Source organism: Sardina pilchardus, chromosome 3, assembly GCF_963854185.1.
Source record: "Sardina pilchardus chromosome 3, fSarPil1.1, whole genome shotgun sequence".
NCBI classification, from domain to species: domain Eukaryota; kingdom Metazoa; phylum Chordata; class Actinopteri; order Clupeiformes; family Clupeidae; genus Sardina; species Sardina pilchardus.
This window is the reverse complement of record NC_084996.1, coordinates 21,167,442-21,190,130: the sequence shown is the minus strand read 5'-3', so window position 1 is coordinate 21,190,130 and position 22,689 is coordinate 21,167,442. Positions and strand designations below refer to the sequence as shown.

The 22,689-nt window shown below is 45.7% G+C and overlaps 1 protein-coding gene across 3 annotated transcripts in view; it reads left to right on the top strand.

Annotated features, from left to right (window-relative positions):
- The window catches only part of sap30bp (SAP30 binding protein), a 31,672-nt gene extending 10,028 nt beyond the window's left edge, over positions 1-21,644 (top strand). For 2 of the 3 annotated variants that reach the window (XM_062532395.1, XM_062532393.1), the window contains 8 exons: positions 3,989-4,031; positions 12,877-12,965; positions 16,765-16,856; positions 17,188-17,248; positions 17,433-17,484; positions 17,968-18,026; positions 18,506-18,590; positions 20,504-21,644. In XM_062532395.1, coding sequence (XP_062388379.1) covers positions 3,989-4,031; positions 12,877-12,965; positions 16,765-16,856; positions 17,188-17,248; positions 17,433-17,484; positions 17,968-18,026; positions 18,506-18,590; positions 20,504-20,685 — 663 coding nt within the window. In that variant the 3' untranslated portion in view covers positions 20,686-21,644. The remainder of the gene's footprint in view (positions 1-3,988; positions 4,032-12,876; positions 12,966-16,764; positions 16,857-17,187; positions 17,249-17,432; positions 17,485-17,967; positions 18,027-18,505; positions 18,591-20,503) is intronic. The other variant, XM_062532394.1, reaches the window with a different exon arrangement.
- The last annotated feature ends 1,045 nt before the right edge of the window (positions 21,645-22,689 follow it).

Sequence of the window (22,689 nt, the reverse complement as noted above, 5' to 3'; positions counted from 1 at the left end):
TTTAAGCACCTTTATTTTTTTAGTGTACATCTGTTCTACAGGTTTTCAGTGCTCTGTGTCTGCTAGTCTGGCGAAAGGAGAGCTGGTGATGGATGGATGGATGGATGGATGTGGTGACTCTCCTCACTGTGGAAAATAAGTGGAAAGGAAATATTAGTTGCAATGGACTGCAGGGAAAAAAGTGATGGTCTTTGAACCTTTTACCCACACAAAAAAATATATGTGGTGTCTACTGGCGATTGGGTCTCATCCGTCCAGTCTGTGGTTAATCGTAGGACCAGCTACTTAATTCTCTTCGGGTTTTTTTTTCTCTTCTAGTGTGTATGCGTGTGTACAGTATACTGTATATCTGCCAGATCCCACAGCCATTTGTGTACACCACCCTCAGATGATTTAAATGCTGAGGAGAAATAGAGTAACGTAGCTCACAGTGTTGGGTGGAAGCCGTCTACCCGTTCCTTATGTCGGGTATAAATTAAGAAGGAATGGGGTGTATCTCAGGCTGATGTCACCGCACAGGAACACTGGAGCAAATTAGGACTGGCTGGTGGAGAGTCTTGCAGTCGAGAGAAATGATGGTGTAAATTATGACTGAGTGGTGTGTGTTAGGGCGCAGTGGGGCGTTACCAAATGAACCACTCATGAGGAAGGAGAGCCGTAATGGACAGCTATGGAGGAAACTGATTTTCATTTGTGTCCAAGGCATTCTGAGAAGTGTGTGAGGGAGTGCTTGTTGTGTGTGTCGGGGCTCCAACTTGCAACAAGATATTTAGAATTCCTGTCGATGACTAGCTGAATAGTTTCAAAATGAAACCCTGAAGGCTTTTTTTTCTTTCGTGTGACTAAATGAATCATAAACCATTCTATCCAGTGCATTATTGCTTAACATTAATACCTTATAATTTATAGGTTAAAGTGACATATGTTAAACACACAGGGCCGATTTCTGCACATAGATGGAGCCCTTGTGCTAGTCTAAAGGCTCTTTTCTCTGTGGAGATCTTCATTGAAGTTCTCATGTGGATGATGATAACCAGGTTTATTCCATGTCTGGGGAACAAGCCCAGTCCTGAATAAAGTCGTCTTCGACCAAATTGCATGGTATTGCACAAGTTTGTGTTTCAAGTGAGGAATAGCCTATGGCTCAGTATCACAACATTGGCATTTATTGACGCAAGTCACTTCTGCCTGCTTTCGTAATTGTCCACGTAATGGACATATAGCATTGCTGTGGGCTTTAATGATCAGCAGGAAGTGAAGAAACGTCTTTTAGCAGATCACGCCGTCAATCGCAGCTCATTGCAAACTTAACTATTGTACTGTAATGGAAATTGTGCTTAATTTGATTAGGGAACTGAAGTCAGTCATGTGTCCTTTCTGTAGAGCTAACATGTTTCTTTTAAAAACAGCTGTATAGCAGATGAGCACAGGCCCTGTATGTAGCTTATGACTCCCTGAGCAAAGACCACCAAGAGTTTTGTTAAATGCTCTGAGTCAGAGATTTTGATATTTTGGATGATGCTAATGTTAACCTCCTGTTATTTTCAGCAAAAAGATGAGGTAGTTTATTAGTTCATAGCCTATTACCGAGAGAACCCTTTTCTGTGTCTAATGAGTTAGTTAATCCGTGCAAAAATGTGCTTAATGATGTAACTGATTAATTATTAAATTAGATTAGACCCAAGATCCTTGAATTAGTAGGCTACAATTTTTGTTGTTGCGTCGATTAGTTGTTGCAGCCTGTGTGTGTATGTGTCCAAATGGGTTCATCTGTCAGAGGTGTGTGTGTGTGTGTGTGTGTGTGTGTGTGTGTGTGTGTGTGAGTCGGGTTTCAAGTTGTGTCAGGGGTTCTGTCCCCGGCTCTCTAAATCAGTCCTGCGGTGAACCCACAACACAATACACAGTGATTGACTGTCCTGGGAGCAGCCTGTGTGTGAAATCTGGGCAGTGCCCCTGAGTACACACACACACACACACACACACACACACCCAAACAGTCACACACAAAGGCTGCTGCCACCTGCTGAGTTGGCAAGTTGGAATTCTGTTTGTGTGAAGATCACCATCACGATGGCACAAAAACATTCACACCTGTGAGATAAAATGTAGAAACTCACTGGCACCCTTTCTTACAGTGTGTAGAATTATGCTCCCATGCCTGAATTCAGAGGCATTCAACCAGACATTCACACACACACACACACACACACACACAGGCAGTCACACTCACTTTCTCCCTGTCTCACACAATACTTCAGTACTTTGTTTTGCCTCTTTTCCTTTCTCCTGAGAACAATTCTTTGGAGGTTCCCTTGCGGTTGCTAGGTAACCTGAGGGCAGTGGGACTTTGTGTGTGTGTGTGTGTGTGTGTGAGATGCCAGTGAATAGAGGCACTGTTTCTTTCTGCTGAACCTGTGCGGTGCGGTGCCCAGAGTTGGCAAGGCCAGGCCGTGGTGTGAGGAAGCTTCTCAGACTGCCCTTATCAGCCCACGAGCCTTGCGCTCAAACAGGAAACGGCCAGGAACAGGAAGCCTTTTATCTGGAAGCGCAACACTACTTCTATACACTTATCACCTCTGAGCGTATTAAATGCATATTACCCCATTTAATCGGAAGATGATTCCATTGTTGCAGTAGATAGAGAACACATGCACAAGCAGGACATTAGCGGAGGATCAGCACCTTCGCTCTCCCTAATCCTCACTGTGTCCAGATTAAGGGTGCAGGTGGCAGGGTCTTTAATCGCTGTTGTACCTGCTCAGGTGTGGGCTTGTACACCCTGTGCTTTGGTCCGTCGGTACAGCCAAGCCAGGATTTGGACTCTTCGGTGGCGTGTGCTGTACTCTACACCGAGAGACTCTTTTATCTCCAGGCCGTGAAGTTTTTTCCCTAATGTTAGTGTGTTGAAAAAATACCAGATGGGGGGAAAAAAAGTTGCCTACGTGTTAGCTAGATAGTTAGCTTCCTGGCATACTGTAGAGTAGACAGGTAACTAAGCAACAACCCATTGTTGAACAAAACACGACCACAAAAGTTAAACTATTTTTAACTGTTCGTGCCAGGCGTCTTGTGTGTGCTTCTGCTTGCTCAAATAAACACAAGGTGCGCGTTATACGGAGAACCGATTGAAATCGAGCATCCAGAGAACCACCATAGTCCCTCACTCTCATACAGCCTGTTCCACGCCTTGTGTCTGCACATCCTAAGACCAGCTTTTTCCTTTTGTGTGTCTCCGGAGGCATTTGATGGCGTGCGAATGTGTGTGAGGATGTGTGTGTGCGGGTGCGCGTTGGTGATGTGTGATGTAATTTTCAGCTTCATATTATATGGAAACTTGCATTACATATTTCAGTCGGTACACACTTGCTGTGCTCACACTGTACGTTGGACTGTAATAAAGCGATGAAGTAAAATTGCGGCGTGACTGAAATCCACTCGGATCTAACCCTGTTGGAATGTTAGTTGTGCCATCTTCTGATCTTGGATATTGTAAGCCAGGATTCCGACCTGATTAAGAAGTTTGTCAGATCTGACTGATCGGGGACAAAATGACCTTCACTGGCCCACGGGAGGGTCCTCCCCAGTGTGTGTGTGTGTGTTTGTGTGTGTGAGTGTGAGGACAGAACACCGCAAGCGTTAGACGGGGAGTACCCAGGGTGCATGAGCATTTGGCAAGGGCACCTCAAACTCTAGGGCGGGTTCCACACTCAAGAGATGAGGGCATCCTGAACACCAGACGTATGTTTGAATGGGCAGCTTTAGGGGGCTCCCTGAACCTTAGATTAGTGACTATATGATCACATGCTCTAACTGACCAATTCTCTCCCCCCCTCCTCTTCCCTCTCTCTCTCCCTCTCATCTGTCTCACTCTATTTTCCACTCTTTCTCTCACTGTCACTCTTTTTCTTTGTTCGGTCTGTCTCTCTCTCTCCATCTCTCTCTCTCTCTCTCTCTCTCCTTCCCTTTCCTCGCTTTCTCTTTCTTACAGGAAATCTTAGAGGTGGAGAAGAGGGACCCGAATGAACTTGTAGGTGAGTGAGACACACACACACACACACACACACACACACACACACACACACACACACACACACACAGCTACAGTAGCCTAATGCCAGGTCACTTTACAGCTGCCGCTTGAGAGATATCATATGTGTAGACGGCCTCTATTCCTCGACTTGTAAAGACTTTGAGAGGTCATTTCAACACCACCTCCGTAGCTAGCAGTCTTGGCGTCTGTCAACAGCTTGTCAATCGTTCAGACCCCCCCCACACACACACACACACACACTCCCCCTGGAGCAATGTCTGTCTCTCCAGAGCTTAAAGGAGCCATCATGGATTGTTATGTAGACTGTCATCAGTGTAGAATAGCGTCATTATGTTCTTTGGCAGTGGATCAGTAGATTTGGCCATTTCTCAGGTGTGCTGAGTTGGCTGACTTAGCTTGACCAACCCAAACACACACACACACAGACGCACACACACACACACACACACACACCAGCCCAGCATGAGTCAGTCATTAATCAGGTTTTTACACAATGCAGTCCAGGCGGGTCCTCACACCAACACCATAAAAGACAGGAAGTCACCTTGGCTGAATCAAATGCCCTCTCAGAATATCAACACTCACACACCCAGTGTGCGTGTGTGTGTGTGTCTGTGTGGGTGGGGGGGTGTCTGACTGTTTGATCATTCATAAGGTGTGTTTTTGTGTTCTGACACATCAACAGTACAAGGTAACAGCACCTAAATGGTGTGTTTAGATAGTGCTTCTATTGACACATTGATCAGAAAATTAGGTGTGTGTGTGTGTGTGTGTGTGTGTGTGTGTGTACATGTGTGTGTTTGTCTGATCCAGCAAAGCTTCACAGGATATGAGTGGTGCAGGACAGGGTGTGTCTTCTGCGCAGCTTTTTTTTTTTTTTCTAAGCAATAAACTGTGTGTGTGTGTGTGCGTGTTGAAGGGGATGTTTGGTATTTATGTAACTGATATTCCACCGCTGGAGATTTGCCCCCCACTCACTCACTCCCTCCCTCCCTCCTTCCCCCACTCACTCACTCACTCCCTCACTCCCTCCCTCCCTCCCTCTCGCCCCAGTGGCAGCACCTCCTGGAGACCCCAGCAGCACTTCGCACAGCGCACAAGCTTAGGCGTTTTGTTTATTTTTATTTTAGCCTTTATTTTCACGGATGGCCGCGGTGCCAAATGGCCTAAACCGGAATGCGGAGGGCTCGTTGGCAAAGATGTGGAATGTTCCACTTTGTCTTTTGTTTTTGTGCTGCTACTGCTGCTACTGCTGCTGCTGCTGCCGTGGCCGTTGCTGGTGTTCCCCGCCGCCGTTGCTGGTGTTCCCCGCGCTGTCTTGTTCAAATGTCAGCGGCTTTGTGCAAAAGGTCTCACGCGAGCTGCTTAAAGATGGGCTTTGTACATGACACACAAAGACGGCGCTGATTTGGGTTTTTTTCTTTTTTCTTACTCTTTTTTTTTTCTCTCTCTCTATCTTTTTCCCCTTCTATCCTCACATATTTTTCCTTTGGCTGGCTGTTGGGGCGTGAGTGAACAGTGCCGCCAGTCATCCTATCCTCTCCTCTCCTCTCCTCTCCTCTCCTCTCCTCTCCTCTCCTTTCCTCTCCTCCTCTTCTCCTCTCCTCTCGTCTTGTCTGCCAGGCTCTCTCCGTTCTTTCTATTGTTGTTGTGCAGCTCGTCAGTCAGCCTGTCCGTCCGTCCATCTCTGAAGTCATGAGGTCTCCGCCTGCCCCCCTGGAACATGCCAGCCTTCTGAGTCAGAGAGCGTATAGCCGCGGCCCCTAAAAACACTTACGGAGTTGGAAGGTCGACCAGAGCACTGCCCCCGCCCCCCCCCCCCCCCTTGATGACTCACATCCATATGCAGGGGCCAATGCAAGCTCAAGCATTAGTCCTTTAGTCAGCATACAGCGTTGGCCTGCCAGAGAGTGTGCAGATTTACCTCAAGATCATGACCCTCTGCAGAAATCTAGTAGTTGCTCAGAACGTGAGGTGTTGGTCCCTTAGAAAGTTCATTCCGGCGTCGGATAGTCAGCAAGCAGAATTTATCCTTGTGAAGAATCCCTGTGAAGAAGCGAACAGCATTAGCCCTCCAGAAAGCATAGCGTTTCAGATTATGCTAAGCTGCATTGGCCCCAGAGAGCTCGCCGCACCATATCACCAAGAGCAGGGGCCTCTCAGGAAGCTACCCGCATTAGCTGCCCTTAGACAGCGAACAGTCTCAGAAAGCAGCTTCATTTAACTTGAAAGCTTATCAGCTTATGCTCTTCAGGAAGCTATTGTTAAAGAAAACAGACCGACACACACACACACAAACAAACAAACAAGCGAGCAAACAAACAATCAGACACATAAACAAACAATGCATTGGCCCTGTAGAGAGCTCTTGCAGTATTGCCCAATCAGATGGCCCGTAAGCACAGAGGTGGTGGAGGCCTCTCTGCCCCCCCCCCCGCGGCCCCACCCAGTGGGCTGTCGAGCAGAGTGGAGGAGGGAGGGAGGGAGGGAGGGGGGGGAGTGAGTCATGCGTATGTGTATCTGCATCTCCATGCTCTGCTCAGACACGCTGGATTGGGGAAGGGCTTGCCTAAAATACTCCCTCTCCCTCTCCCTCTCCTCCTCCTCCCTCTCCCTCTCTGTTACGGGAAGATGTTAAATGCTAGGGGTATGGAGGATGCCGTAACTAAACTAATAAGAAAATAGTAAACACAAACAAAGAAGCAATTGAATGAAATGACCAGTTTATTGATAAATCAAAATAAGAGTTCAAAGGAACAATAATAGAACTAAAGTAATGTTAGGCTCGGCCTATGGAAACGTAGACATGACAAACAGACAAACAAACAAAGAAACAAAGAAGCCCCCCCGGGCTATAAAATGAGCATGTCCAGGTACCTCACCTGGACACCCCAGGCCACCAAGGCTACACAAAGGCAATAAACAGGCTTATGCCAAACCCGGCACACCCTGGCCACACTAGGCCAGGCTGTGCTACATCGTAGCCACTCAAACTCCCCACTGGGAGAGTAGTTGCCGTTCTTAGCACGCACTGCACACACTGACCTCCAAGGCCACACAAAGACACTAATTAGGCTTGTGCCAAACCCGGCACACCCTGGCCACACTAGGCCAGGGCTGTGCTACATCATAGCCACTCAAACTCCCCACTGGGAGAGTAGTTGCCGTGCTTGCACGCACCCTACGTAACACGACACAAAACAATACACACAGCCATCCACGGCTCTCACACAACCGTGGATGCTGGCGGGCTCAAAGGCACTGCTCTGATGCAGTCTTGGGTCTTTTAAAGGCTGACCAATAATTAGCCCCAAGCAGGAATCACTCAGGCAATCAGAGGTGGGCGTGGCTCTGAAATTGAACACAGCACACAAGACGGCCAGATCACACTAGGGCCGTAACACCCCTTCCCATAAAAGCGAACGTGTAACGTTTGCAAAGACAGAGGGTCGTAACACCCCTTCCCATAAAAGCGAACGTGTAACGTTTGCAATTAAGACAGAAGGCCATAACACTCTCCCTCTCCCTCTTCTCCCTCTCCCTCCTCCCTCTCCCTCTCCCTCTCCTCCCTCTCCCTCTCCCTCTCCCTCTCCCTCTTCCTCTCCCTCTCCCTCTCCAGTGTTTCCATTCCAGTGGTGCCATACTGGGATGGGAAGTATTTATGACACATTTGAAATACATATTTTGAATGCAAAATTAACTTATAAAGAATACAAAATTATAAACGCGACATTTTATTGATTACCATGGGGAAATTCAAGAAAAGTATATCCATCTATCTATCTATCTATCTATCTATCTTTTGTTTTTGCAGCCATTTATCATGAGCTGAACTCATGAGCTGATCAATGACTTTTTCTATATACACAAAAGGCCTGTTTCTCTCAAATATTGTTCATAAATCTGCGTTAGTGAGCAATTCTCCTTTTTCCGAGATAATCCATCCACCTCAGAAATGTGGCATATGAAGATGCTGATTAGACAGAATGATTATTGCACAGGTGTGCCTTAGGCTGGCCACAATAAAAGGCCACTGTAAAATGGCTGTGGTCAGAACATTCAGGTTCAGGCCCAGAACAAAGGGAGTAATGTGTGTGTGTGAGTAATGTGCAAATTTCTCACACACACAGTACACTCCCTCTCATCTCAACCTCAAGTGTCTTGAGAAGCTTACGATTAGATTAGATTGGATTCAACTTTATTGGGTAACACTTATCAGTATTCTCCAGCCTAAATGACTGGTTAAATGACACAGGACACTCTGACGATGTGCCAGGTGTTGGCATGGCATGTTCATGTTTATGTTTTTAGTGCTGCAACATTACCCGTGTTGCCGCTGCCTCTCCTTTCTGGAGGATAGAATCTGATCACGCTTGTGTTTTTAACGACTATTAACGCTTTCTTTAGCACATAATGGCAGAAGAAGTAGTTTGTGATTTTGCAGTGTTATTATCTTACGGTTCCATTGTGCCAACGACAAGGACATCCTGGCCCTCGGGACCAGCAGAGCTCACACGGTCCTGCCCAGTCCAGTCCTATTGCTCTTGGGTGTACACGGAGTACAGGAGCCATAAACATGGGAAAGCTAGATACCACATTGAGCTCAAGTACGTATGTAAATAACTCCGCCATGTTGGTGGGGGCAACAATCACTGGAGGCCAATGGAGAGACGGGTGTCTGATCGGAAATCTGACGGGTGTCTCTGATCGGAAATCTGACGGGTGTCTCTGATCGGAAATCTGACGGGTGTCTCTGATTGGAAATCTGACGGGTGTCTCTGATTGGAAATCTGACAGGTGTCTCTGATTGAGGGCCAGTGTTGCCCTTAGACAGTAAAGATGTTGCCCCCAGTAATATGGTGGCCGTGTTTACGTATACCACCTAATAGAACTCGGCGACAATGCGCTATCTAGCTTTCTCTGATATCTATGTACTATCTATGGAGTACTCGTCGCTCAGGATGTGTGCAGACATTTACAGTGCCTATAGAAAGTCATCATACCCTTTTGAAATAGTTACTTTTTTTGTCTTACAGCCTGAAATCAAAACCCATTTAAAAAAAAAATCTTTTCCAGTTTTATTAACAAATTTAGCTGTACAACATCAAAATAATGAAAAAAAAGTCAACAGTTCTGAAAATTAATAAAAAAATTAAAAACTAGAATAACAGGGTTGGAAAAGTCATCATACCCCTGACTTAATACTTTGTAAAGCTTCCTTTTGCTTTCATTACAGCCATCAATCTGTTTGGATGTCTCTATTATAGCTTTGCACACCTAGATAGGGGAATATTTGCCCAATTTTCCGTACAGAAATGTTAAAATTTAGTCAAATTCTGTAGGGAATGGCGATGGACTATTCTCTTCAAGTCAATCCACATATTTTCTATAGGATTTAAGTCAGGGCTCTGACTTTGCCACTCAAGGATATTCACCATCCTATCCTTAAGCCACTGCTTTGTTCTTTTGGCAGTATGTTTAGGATTATTGTCGTGTTGGAAGGCGAATGACCTCCCCATCCTCAGCTGTTTAGGAGAGGGACGCAGGTTTTCCTCAAGAATTTTGGTGTACTTGGCAGCATCCATTTTCCCTTCTATCCTGACCAATTGCCCAGTTCCCGCTGAAAAGAAACATCCCCACAGCATAATGTTGCCCCCACCATGCTTCACACTAGGTATGGTGTGTTTTGGGTGGTGTACTGTGTTGGTTTTCGCCAAACATTGCGCTTGGAGTTCAGTGCAAAAACACATCTGGAATATTCTGCTACCATGTGAAAAAAGCTTATATGGTCAGATGAGACTAAGATCGAACTTTTTGGAGACTAAGATTGACGTTTTTGGACTGAGCTCCAGGCGCTAACCAAACACAGTATACACACCCAAACACACCCAAAACACACCATACCTACTTTGAAGCATGGTGGGGGCAACATTATGTTTTGGGGATGTTTCTCTTCAGCGGGGACTGGGCAATTGGTCAGGATAGAAGGGAAAATGGATGCTGCCAAGTACACCAAAATTCTTGAGGAAAACCTGCGTCCCTCTCCTAAACAGCTGAGGATGGGGAGGTCATTCGCCTTCCAACACGACAACAATCCTAAACATACTGCCAAAAGAACAAAGCAGTGGCTTAAGGATAGGATGGTGAATATCCTTGAGTGGCAAAGTCAGAGCCCTGACTTAAATCCTATAGAAAATATGTGGATTGACTTGAAGAGAGCAGTCCATCGCCATTCCCTACAGAATTTGACGAAATTTTAACATTTCTGCACGGAAAATTGGGCAAATATTCCCCTATCTAGGTGTGCAAAGCTATAATAGAGACATATCCAAACAGATTGATAGCTGTAATGAAAGCAAAAGGAAGCTTTACAAAGTATTAAGTCAGGGGTATGATGACTTTTCCAACCCTGTTATTCTAGTTTTTAATTTTTTATTAATTTTCAGAACTGTTGACTTTTTTTTCATTATTTTGATGTTGTACAGCTACATTTGTAAATAAAACTGGAAAAGATTTTTTTTTTAAATGGGTTTTGATTTCAGGCTGTAAGACAAAAAAAGCAACTATTTCAAAAGGGTATGATAACTTTCTATAGGCACTGTATATAGACCCTTTCAGCAGCATAACCAAGCATGAGTGCATTTCCAGTGGCACAGGACATTTCCCAGCTAGCCATGGCTTATACAGTACATTGATTTTGCCAAACTTCTTCAGCAATGAGGTTAATACACGGGGGCAGTTAATATGGAATTGATGTGGTTTTGTTTCTTTTAACTTGCGTAAAATGCTGCCCTGCGGCTTATACACAATGCCGCTAATACACAGGAAATATCTGTAATAACAGAATAGGAAAACACATTTTGTAGAGCTTTAGGCTATTTGTCCGAATTCATTTTTATTTCAAAGTTATCTGCGTAGGTTTCGAAACTTTTCAACCGGAAATCCCTAAGGACCAGGTTGAGATGATCTACATGAGCTGGATTCCTGAGGCGGGTGACTTGTTGTTTGCGTTGCTCTCTCCTGATGGTCTGGTCATGTCATGTCTGGTCTGGTCTGGGGTATCCCCTTTCCCCACCGCTGCCTACAACCCTGTTAACGTTAGCACTTAGCAGGAGCAGATAACATCAGCTGTGTGTCTGAGTAAGCCTTCAGACAGCCGAGCCGTAGGGATGCATTTAGCTTCCCGTGTGCTTCAGCTAAGCTGCCGCTGCTGATTCAGTCCAGGCGTGCTCAGTCAGGTCCGTCGGTGCCTTGCGGGAATGTTTTCTGTTCTCACAATCTCCCGTACTGAGTGTACCTGCCTGTGTGTTGATGTGTAGCTTACAGGGGTGAAGTTTGTGTGTGTGTGTGTGTGTGTGTGTGTGTGTGTGTGTGTGTGTGTGTGTGTTTGGGTGTGGCGCTGCCGCAGGTGAGCGATGTCTGATGTGAGCCAGGATCAGTGAGCCACGCCCTGATCCACACCCTGCGTTCCTGTGCTGCCTACCCATAATGCCGTGCTCCGTGCGGAGGCATGAGGAGTTCGTTGGGAAGTCACCTGTGGCCTGTCTCAACTGGAACGCTCCGACGGGCCGGCTCTGGCCTGCCTGTGGACACACACACTCACTCTCTCTCTCTCTCTCTTTCTCTCTCTCTCACTCTCTCTCTTTCTCTCTCTCTCTCTCTATCTCTCTATCTCTTTCTCTATCTATCTCTCTCTCATTCTGTCACTCACACTCTTTCTTTCACTCTTTCTCCTGGCCTTCCTCGTGCTTACTTTCGCTCTCTCTCTCTCCATCTATCTATCTATTTATCTCATTATTCCCTTGTTTTTTTCTCTGTCCTTCTCTTGCTACTTGTTTGTCTGTCTTGCTCTTCCTTTCTCCCTTTCTGTCTTTCTCTCTCGCTCGCTCGCTCCATATGTCTGTTTCTCTGCTCAGTCTTCAGTCCCCCACGCCACACACACACACACCACTCCTTCTCCAGTCGTCTGCTTTCACATGCACATATGCTCAAACAGACAGCTCAGCAGATTCCACTGTTTTGCAGCTAAGACATATGTGTGTGTGTGTGTGTGTGTGTGTGTGTGTGTGTGTGCGTGTTCGTGAGAGGTTCATAAACAGTGCAGTGTTTCTAAGTACTAAGGTTCACCAATCACCTATTGCTTGTGACCAACATTTGAGTATACTTCTTCATGGTTGCATTCAAAGAAAGTTATTTTTTTTTCTTTTATAATGAAAGATGCTTAAATTATAGCTTTGTAAGCGATCTTACCATGAGTAAAATTCCATGTCTTAGTCATAAGATGGCCTGTAATTAACAGATGGTTAGATGAACAGCTAGTTTCCTGGCACATGGATTAAATCTAACTCTAGTCCCAGACTAACAGGCCTTTTCAGTGGAGAATATCATTAAAGTTCTGTTCTAGTCTGGGATTAGCACTCGGCCCCTGTCTGGGAAACCGGCAGTAGTGTTTATTCCAGTAGCAGACTTTCTGTGAAGGCTTCCATCTCCAGCTGAAGAATATGCAGCGTAACATGGTCAAAGAAATATCATCATTGAAGTACAGTTTCAATATGAAAATTATGTAGCACTATAAACATGTCAGATATACCATAATCTCTGTTTAATTTAAGTGTAGCAGATACCTCAATACCTTAACTAATGTCAGTACTGTAATTTCCCAACTGTTAGCTGTGGTTTATACATTGATTTTGCAAAATTTCTTCAGCTAAGAGGTTGATACACAGGGGCAGTTCCACAGCCCTCTTCTCTCTAGTGCGGTGTGTGTGGTGTGTGTGTGTGTGTGCTTCACTGATCAGGATTCTGATGTGGTGATCTCTCCACAGCCCTCTTCTCTGAGAAGGTGCGGAACATGTCTCCCGATGACATCAGAATTCCCCCGGAACCACAAGGACGCTGTTCCAGTCAGCTACAGGTGTGTTATCTCGCTCTTACACACACACACACCTCCTTATCTATCTCCTCCATCATGATTTTTGTCTCACCCTTATTGTCTTTGTGCACCAGCGTGAGAACTCATTCCCAGAGTTCACCAATAGTTTTGTGTGTGTGTGTTTGTGTATATGTGTGTAAAGAGACAGTTTGGTATGAGTGCAAAAGGGAAATAAACTTCACTTGGTTCTGATTAACCATGTCAGCATTTAGCATTCCGATTCTGCCGCATGGCCACACACACACACACACACACACACACACATTCAGACTGGATTCTGCTCCCTTGTGTCAGTATGCAACATGCCAAGTCTGCAGCAGCACACCAGATACACTCCGCTGCTTGGGCGTGTTTTGATAGGTTTGCGTTTAGGGATTTATGAGTGTGTGAATGTGAGTGGGTGTGTGTGTGTGTAAGCATGAGTGGGTCTTTGCATGTGTGTGTTTGCGTACGTGAGTCTGTGTGTGTGAATGTGAGGGTGTGTGTCCTCTCAGCTGTGAGTCTGTGTTGGTGTATGACTGTAGTGTGCAGTGAGTATGAGTGTGTGTGTGTGTGTGTGTATAAGTGTGACTGAGCGTGAGTGTGCAGTGTGAGAGGGTGTGTGAGTGTGTAGTGGGTATGAGTGTGTGAATGTTAGGGTATGTGTGTACAGTATAAGTGTGTGACTGAGCCTGAGTGTGTAGTGTGAGAGGGTGTTAGTGTGTGTGTGTGTGTGTGTGCCCTCTGTGGCCGCTTTGAAAACCAAGCACTGCAGCTGTGAGTGTTATTTCTTAATGAGTTGATTGGTTAACGTTTAAGCGTTTAAGTGTGTTTATAGGGATGGGATGGCGTCGCTCTGAGTGTGCGTCTGTGTGTTGTGCATGTGGCTAGGTGATAAGTGTGTATGTCTGTGTTTGTTGATGCGTGTGCGTGTGTGTGTGTGTTCAGGGTCGTATGGCAGTGATTAGCAGCAGAAGAACCAGTAGTGAACCATCCCTTACTAGTCTTATGTGTGTGTGTCTGTGGTTAGGGGCGATAGTGTGTGTGTGTGTGTGTGTGTGTGTGTGTGTGTGTGTGTGTGTGTGTGTGTGTGTGTGTGTGTGTGTGTGTGTGTGTGTGTGTACAGGGTCATATGGCAGTGATTAGCAGCAGAAGCAGCAGTAGTGAACCATCCCCTACTATTCATACTGTATATGTGTGTGTCCGTGGTTAGGAGAGTGTGTGTGTGTGTGTGTGTGTGTGTGTGTGTGTGTGTGTGTTTAGGCGTCCCAGCCATCGCAGCACTCTCCCCTTGGCCCAGCACTGCTGCTGGTGGTACGCATGTGTCTGTGGTTAGGGGTGTGTGTGTGTGTGTGTGTGTGTGTGTGTGTGTGTGTGTGTGTGTGTGTGTGTGTGTGTGTGTGTGTGTGTGTGTGTGTGTGTGTGTGTGTGTGTGTGTGTGTGTGTGTGTTTAGGGGCAGTGAGTGTCATCATCGGTCGCTCTCTCCCCTGAGCTGCTGCTGGCGAGGCCTTGGTCCAGAGTCAGGAATGTTCTAGAGAGCCCACAGAAGCATCGTCGTGTGTAGGAGGAATGCAGAGAGGGCCGTCTCCCGCTGAGTCCCATTCTAGCCTAAGAGCGTCAAGACTGACCAGCAGTGATTGGGAATGACCACCAGCAGAGCGGACTTGTGATTGGGAATGACCACCAGCAGAGCGGACTTGTGATTGGGAATGACCATCAGAGCGGACTTGTAATTGGGAATGACCAGCAGAGCGGACTTGTGATTGGGAATGACCAGCAGAGCGGATTTGTGATTGGGCATGACCCCGATTGGGCATGAACCTTCATTAATCCCATTTTTCCCGTGCCGCGTCGGGGCCAGACCTGAGCCAGAACCAGCTGTTCTGCTGCGATCCAGTTGTCCAAAGGGCTCTTGGTACGAGTAGAAAGATGACCGATAAACAAGAAGTTGCACAAAATGACGCAACGGCGCGTCCCCCTAAAGTTGCCAGAGGAAAAGGAGGTCTCGCTCAAATCCACGGGCGCCCCAGTTCACGGCGAGTTCTGACGACTTGAAAGTTATGTAGTTTCGCAAGCTACGAGTTGTCACAAGCAATCACAAATGGAACACACAAATAGGCTTGTTGTTTTGGAGCCGTTTTTCCCCTTGCATAGCTGTGATTGATAGAAGGAGTGGTTTCTCTCTCTTGTCTGCTCATGGTGCGTCGCTATGGAAACTGCTTTTGGCAGGGGAATGTTGGGCGGCGACGAAAGGGCGTCGGCCGAACGACGCCACAACCACCTCCGCCGCCCCCGCCACCCCCTCAGGGCTCGTGCATCAGGCGTCGTCGGCGTGACGAATATCCTGCCCCTGGAGCGACGCAAACTGCAGAGAGAGAGCCACCGTCTAGTTAAGCGCAACACCTGGGCCAGGGCAGGGATTTGTGCGTTTGTCATTCTTTATTCATGATCATGACTAAATGGCTACCGTGGAAGCTACACATATGAGTTACACATACAGTATATACTTTTGATTATTATTTAAGTTAAATGACTAATTTGTAAGACTTATTTGTAAATATGAAGAGCTCTTTTCCAAAATACTGTAAATCCATGTTTTAAAACAGTAATAAGTCATGGTGATAATATCAAAAAATGCAGTTGTGTTGTTTTGATTGAGTAAAGATACATCAAATAACCATAACCCAATTACATTCCCACTGAAATTACTAAACAAACACTACTCGACAAAATAAATAAAAAAGCTATTTTTGTAAATGCATTAAAATGGTGGATATAGCGTTTTGGAAAAGAGGTCTTCATATGCTCTTGTTGTTTGTCCCCTGTACTGTTGTGCAGACCCACACCCACATGGCCCTCTTGTTTTCACCAAATCGCTCCCTCTCCCGCTCCTACGTTTCTCCAGTGAGCTTGAGCTTGTGGTCAAACACACACTGGTCACCATGGCCACGGGCCAGCAGCCCCCCCCCCCCACCCCCCACCCCCCTCTCTTCTCGAGCCTAGTCGTCAGATTTGACCCTGTGGTATCAGAACCACGCTCACACAAAGGGCCCATTCACAGCTGTCCGGCTGGGCCTGAGCACAGCGCCGGACGCAGAGGCCAGCTCATCACTCACTCATACTCATGATGACCGATGGCCAGGCTGACGGCGAGAGACACTGAGAACAGACTTTTAAACGCCCAGCTGAGCAAGCGCTTATTGTTGGCTAGAAGTTAAACTGGGCGCAGATCGTTGGGTAGAAGTTAAATTGGGCGCATCTTTGGGTAGTAGTTAAATTGGGCGCATATCGTTGGGTAGAAATTAAATTGGGGGCATATCTTTGGGTAGTAGTTAAATTGGGCGCATATCGTTGGGTAGAAGTTAAATTGGGCGGAAATTAAATTGGGGGCATATCGTTTTTGTTGTTCCACTTGACTTTGAAATATCAACCACATTATGTATGATTACGATCTTGGCCCATCTTATATCTGCTGTGTGGGTGTTTTTAACGATGTGTTTTAATAGTGTGTTTTTTAGTATTAATCTTTACTAGTGCAGAGCCCGTAGATGTGGCATTTATTTGTTTACATGAAATTTGGCACTGCACACACTCGTGCCATTAGGATGACACCCACCAAATTTGAGAGCAGTCGGATGAGTGGTTCGAGAGTTATGCGTGGAACAGACAGACAGACGGACACACAGACAGACGTTCCTTGCATTAATAGATAGATGTAATGCATGTGTTGCATACATAGAAGAATGTAGATCTTGTCTGTGTGGGATGATCATTTGCCCATGTGTCTGCCCCTTTCATCAGGAGAAGATCCAGAAGCTGTATGAGCGGAAGCAGCATGGAGCCTTTGACACCAACAGCCACATCCAGAAGAAGAAAGAGTTCCGGAACCCAAGGTAGAGTTCTAAACGAAAGCCTGACAGCCTGGCTACTCCGGGCAGGCAACTGAAGCGTTCACTTCACAGTGCGAACAGTAATTTCCCACATATAAGCTGCGTTGTGTATAAGCCGCAGGACAGTGTTTTATGCAAGCTTAAAGAAACAAAACCATATTAATACCATATTAACTGTCCCGAAAAGTATAATTTTTAGTGTTTGAATGCACTGTTTTAATGTGGATAGAACGGCTAAACGGAGAAATTGTTATTTATATTTACCAGACGTATTTATATTTCCTATTTACCTCACGATTTTTACCTAACAGCTGTGTTGGTGTTTTATTTACAGTATTTATGAGAAACTTATCCAGTTCTGCGGCATCGATGAACTTGGAACGAACTATCCAAAGGTAAAGTGCTGACTGTGGACCCTGACCTTGCTCCAGACTCATATGTATTCAGTGTTAGCATAACAATAGCATTCTTTGAATACTCATTAGGTAGTGACTTGACATAGATTTGGCATTTCTCACGTTATTGCAAAAGTTGCAAAAGACATTGTGTGATTTTGTGTGTGTTGATTCTGTGTTTCAGGACATGTTTGATCCCCATGGCTGGTCTGAGGACTCTTATTATGAAGCACTGGGTAAGCTCACAGCGCATGTTTACACCGGGTCCGAACTACTCTCTTGTTCTGTACCTCATCAAGCGGCATAAGGGAACTCATTACTAGTTCAGTTCTGTGGAAACCATGTACATTGTGTATATGAAAGCAAACAAATAATGAGACCGCATACATCCGCACTCCGTCAGCCCTGAGAATGTACAAGTTCAATGCTGTTTTAGTCACTCAGCATAGAGTGACAGTCTGAAGCTGTGGACGAGTCATTGTACTGCATCTTACGGCATAAAGGAACTGCATCACCCATTCTGTTAACTAACCGGATCCGTTAATTTGGGATCCTGCGATCAGTCTGATGTGCGTTTCAAAGCAAACCAAAACTGAATGTGTCCTGAATGCAATGCAGAGTGAGTGTTGTTGTATGCTGTGTATGCTGTGGTTTACAAGACCAGTCCTGTTGCCTAGTACCGTTTAGTCACCTTGAACTGAGTGTCTGTTCTTGTCCAGCCAAAGCCCAGAAGATCGAGATGGACAAACTGGAGAAGGCCAAGAAGGAGCGTACCAAGGTTAGAAGCCCTGTCTGATCCCCTACTCATGCTGGATCAAAACACATCTGCCATAAACCCCGGGGCCTTACTTTAAATGCTAGGCAGAGGGCAAAGTGTAATCTAGCTACAGCTTGTCTAATAACTATGGAATATGTTTTTGCTAAATTAATACCTTGAGAAAGATCCTACGTTTTTCCCAGCTATTATATTGTACATTGATTTTGCAAAATGTCTTCAGCTATGAGGTTAATACTAGGGGGCAGTTAATATGGTACTAATAGGGTTTTGTTACGTTTAACTTGCATAAAACGCTGTCCTGCAGCTTATACACAGGAAATGACTGTAACAGCTGTTTCACGCCACATACAGCGTTAAGTTGATACACGAGAACTTTACTGATAGGGTGACCTTTGCACTTTGCCCAGCATTTGAGTCAGGGCCCCTGGAGACCAAAGCTGACTGATGTTGCAGCTCTCTTTGTGTTGCTCTGCCTCCAGATTGAGTTTGTGACGGGGACCAAGAAAGGCACCGCCGCCAACGCCGCTTCCTCCGCATCCAGCGCGGCCACAGCCACAGCTACAGGTACGCGCCGCACACACACACACAAAACACACACACACATGCAGGCACATGTACACACACACTCACACTCTCTCACACTCACTCTCTCTCTCTCTCTCTCTCTCTCTCTCTCTCTCTCTCTCTCTCTCTCTCTCTCTCTCTCTCTCTCAGACACGCACACACAATTACTTACACTCACTCTCACACACCAAACCAACTGATGACTGGCAGAGGTGTACACACCCTTGCGCACCCTACATTATCGCAGCCACAACCTTTCCCTCCAGTGGAAACTATGTACAGGGCACACACACACACACACACACACGTAACTGAAGCATTCCGGTTACAGAGCGCATGGCTGCAACAGTTTGCTTCCACTGTAATCAATGATAGCTTGTGGACTTCACACTTTTGAAAAAAAAAGTGAAGAAAAAAAACAGTCCTTGAAAAGTGTTTTTTGGGCCCTGCCAACGGAACGTGTCAGTGCTGCGCCGGGTGTAGCCCGACTGTCACACACCAGACCAACTGCTGGTAGCCGGCCGTAAATCCAGCCCCGCAGCCACAGTCTCCTTCCATTGAGAACCACGTACAGGACACACACACACACACACACTCTGTGTTGCTATGTGAGTGTGTTGCTGAGTTATCGTGCTCATAGGGTTTGTAGCTACTTGTTTGTTCCAGTCTGAATGACTCACAGGCTTCCGGTTGCTCACTCTCTAAACAGCGATCCTCCTCTTTTCTCCTCATCTCTCTTCCTTCATCACCATATTCCTCCTCTTTTCTCCTCATCTCTCTTCCTTCATCACCATATTCCTCCTCTTTTCTCCTCATCTCTCTTCCTTCATCGCCATATTCCTCCTGTTTTCTCCTCTCTCTCTCCCTTCATCACCATATCCACTCTTCTGTTGCTCCTGTCTTCTTGCAAACGTTCTCCCCTCCTCTCTCATACACCGTCCCCTATATTTATCTCTCTTTTTTCTTTCTTTCTCTCATGCCTATATCTCACATGCCTATATCTCCTTCATTCACTCACATTCTCATGCCATCTCTCTCTCTCTCTCTTTCTCTCTCTCTCTCTCTCTCTCTTTTAATTCAATTCAATTATGCTTTCTCGGCACAACTAATCATTTGCTTCATTGCCAAATCACTCTCAGGAGTAAAAGAGAATGCACATAAAAACATATAAACATATTCATTCTTACACTTCGTCAATACACTGTAAATTATGTAAGTATATACTATGCATTCGTATACATATGTGTGTGTGTGTGAGAGAGAGTTAGAATGTGCAGTTTATAGGCACATTACTCAGCGGTTAGTCCTCTTTTAGCCACAGTAGTCTGGTTTTGTTTTGGTTTTTTCGTGGTATTCGATCTCAGAGAATTTTGGATATTTAGCTTGCGACTGTTTTCCAATACAAGTTGGAGAGAATTTCCCTGTAGTTTTTGGCAGCTTATGAGGAAGTTTAGTTCTGATTCACTGTCGGTATAGATAGATAGATAGATAGATAGATAGATAGATAGATACTTTATTGATCCCCAAGGGGAAATTCAAGATATACTGTATATACAGTAGATGCTCAGTCGTTTTTCTTTAGGCATCCAGGTCTGCCTGAGACTGCACCTTGTCATGTTTTTTTCTTAACGGAGTCTCGCTCTCACTGTCTATCTTTCTCCCTTTCCCTCCCTCCCTCCCTCTCTCTCCACGCTCCTCTTTATCTCTCTCTCTCTCTCTCTTTATCTCTCTCTCTCTCTCTTCCCCACCTCCCTCTCTATCTCTTCCCCACCTCCCTCTCTATCTCTCTTTCTCTCTGTCACTCTCTCTCTCTCTGTCTGTCTGTCTCTTATTCTCTCTCTCTCCCTCTCTCTCTCTGTCTCTCTCTCTCCCTCTTTCCCTCTCTCTCCCTCTCTCTCCATCCCTCGCTCCAGCAGAAGCCCAAAAGAGGAAGAGTAAGTGGGACTCTGCGGTGCCCGTCACGTTGGCACAGCCCGCCCTCCTCACCACCACTGCCACCCTGCCCGGCGTCGTCTCGGTAACCACCACCGCCAGCGGCACCAAGACCACTGTCATCTCCGCCGTGGGCACCATCCTCAAGAAGTCCAAGCAGTGATCGCCATGCCAACCAGGCAACCAATGAAAATGAGGGAGGGAGGGAGTGCGTGTGTGGATATTTGTGTGTGGGAGTGTGTGTGTGTGTGTGTGTGTGTGTGTGGGAGTGTGTGTGTGTATTGGTTGAGGTCTTTGATGTTCTGTAACTGTGATCATGTCATAGACCTTGTCTGACCTAAAGATGAAACTGAATCCAACCCAAGATGACCATCGGCCTTTTTTTTTTTTTTTTTTTTTATTTTGTCCACTTATATATGTGTAGGGTTGTGCGTAAAGGTGACCGGCAGTCTCTCTCTCTCTGTCTGTTTTAAGTGATAGCATTTCCCTCTATCCTGTGATGGAATTCTCAGACCACTGACTAATGCCGTTAGCATCATTAGCATCATTAGCATAGCTGACCCCAGCTCAACGTCCCTAGAGAACGGACCAGTCTACTGTGATCGAGAGGGACTCTGCTTCTTCTTTTACATGTCTGTGTTGTGGGATGGGCTTACGCAGAAAATGCACACATAAAACTATGGCTATCATTTGCTTTTTCTTAGGTTGTTTTTTGTTTTAGTTTTTTTGTTTTGTTTTGTTTTGTTTTTCACATATTTTCATTTCACCTGTTAGACTTGTACCCTTTGTCCAAGAAGCTGTGTCTGCCTGCGTATTTAAAAGTAGTTTGTTTTCTGTGAAAATGGAGACTGGGGGTAGTTTTGCAGTGGACTTCCTCTGTGTGGAGCAGTGGGTCATCAGGCTTCAACCACAATTATGGAAACCAGCTCTGTCCGCGTCGGAGGAATTTAGCAGCCTGAATGACAAACGCTCTGTTTTCTTTTCTGTCAGGTCTCATCGAGAATCTCATTTTAATGGTCTACTCACTGAAAGGTTGTGCAAATATTTTTTTCTACAAATGTACAGAGCAATCTGCAGATGCCAGCAAGGAAAATTAAACGTTCATGCCTTCTTTATACCCAACTGTGTCTGACATTGATTCTGTTTCAGATTCGATTTTTTCCCTTTGTTACTATACTACTGCTACTACTACAGCTACTGTATTACTACTACTACTACTACTACTACTACTACTACTACTACTACTACTGCTACAGCTACTGTATAACCACTACTACTACTACTACTACCCTACAACTAGTGGCAGGAAACTCCATCTTCATCATTGCGGATGTTTGTGTCGATATTCACTAATGTAATTTGATTTAATGTCTGCATCCAAATCCAAGCTCCCAGCCCGGTGGGAATGTGGTTGTTTCTTGACGGTTATCTAGAGCAGACTCCTGCTGCTTCAGGGCGAGGCTTCCTTCTGACCTCACAGCAGTTGTGGCTCTGGACAGGCCTCTGTGTGATCCTTGTTGGGGGGTTCTTAAGTGTTTGCATGCGTGTTCTTAAGATGGCACGGAACAGTTTTATATAGTTCAACTGCCACAGGCCTTGGAATGATAAAGTTCTGAGGAATTCTCTTCGCTATCCAGAAGTTTGTGTGTGAATGCGTGCGTGTGTGTGTGTGTGTGTGTGTGTGGGTTCTGATTTATTCCAGACATGAACCTGCTATCTCCACATCTGCCTTGCGTTGGGCTGAAATGCTAGGCTTCTGTGTCTGGTTCAAAGTGTTGTGAAGACTCTCACACAGGAATGCAGATGGGAAGCATCGTTCATATGAGCAGGCCTGGCCTGAGATTACAGATGGGTATAGGAGTTCATGGAGATGAGCAGGCCTGGTTTTACTGGTGGCGTAGGAGTTTATGGAGATTACTTTAGCCTTCTACCTTTGTTGGAAAAGTAGATGATGTGATAACCGCTCTTGGTGTTTTTTTTATTTATTTTATTTATTTAAAAAAAAAGATTAGAATGTTCTGAGGATGTTCACAAACACTATAGGCGTTTGTTTTAACATAATGTGCAGTTTATTTTGTTTATTTTGCTTTTGGGCTTGGCGGGGTTGCAAGGGGGATTGGCTGCAGTGTACATCTGAGCTATCAGGGCGTACAGACATCCAGAAGCT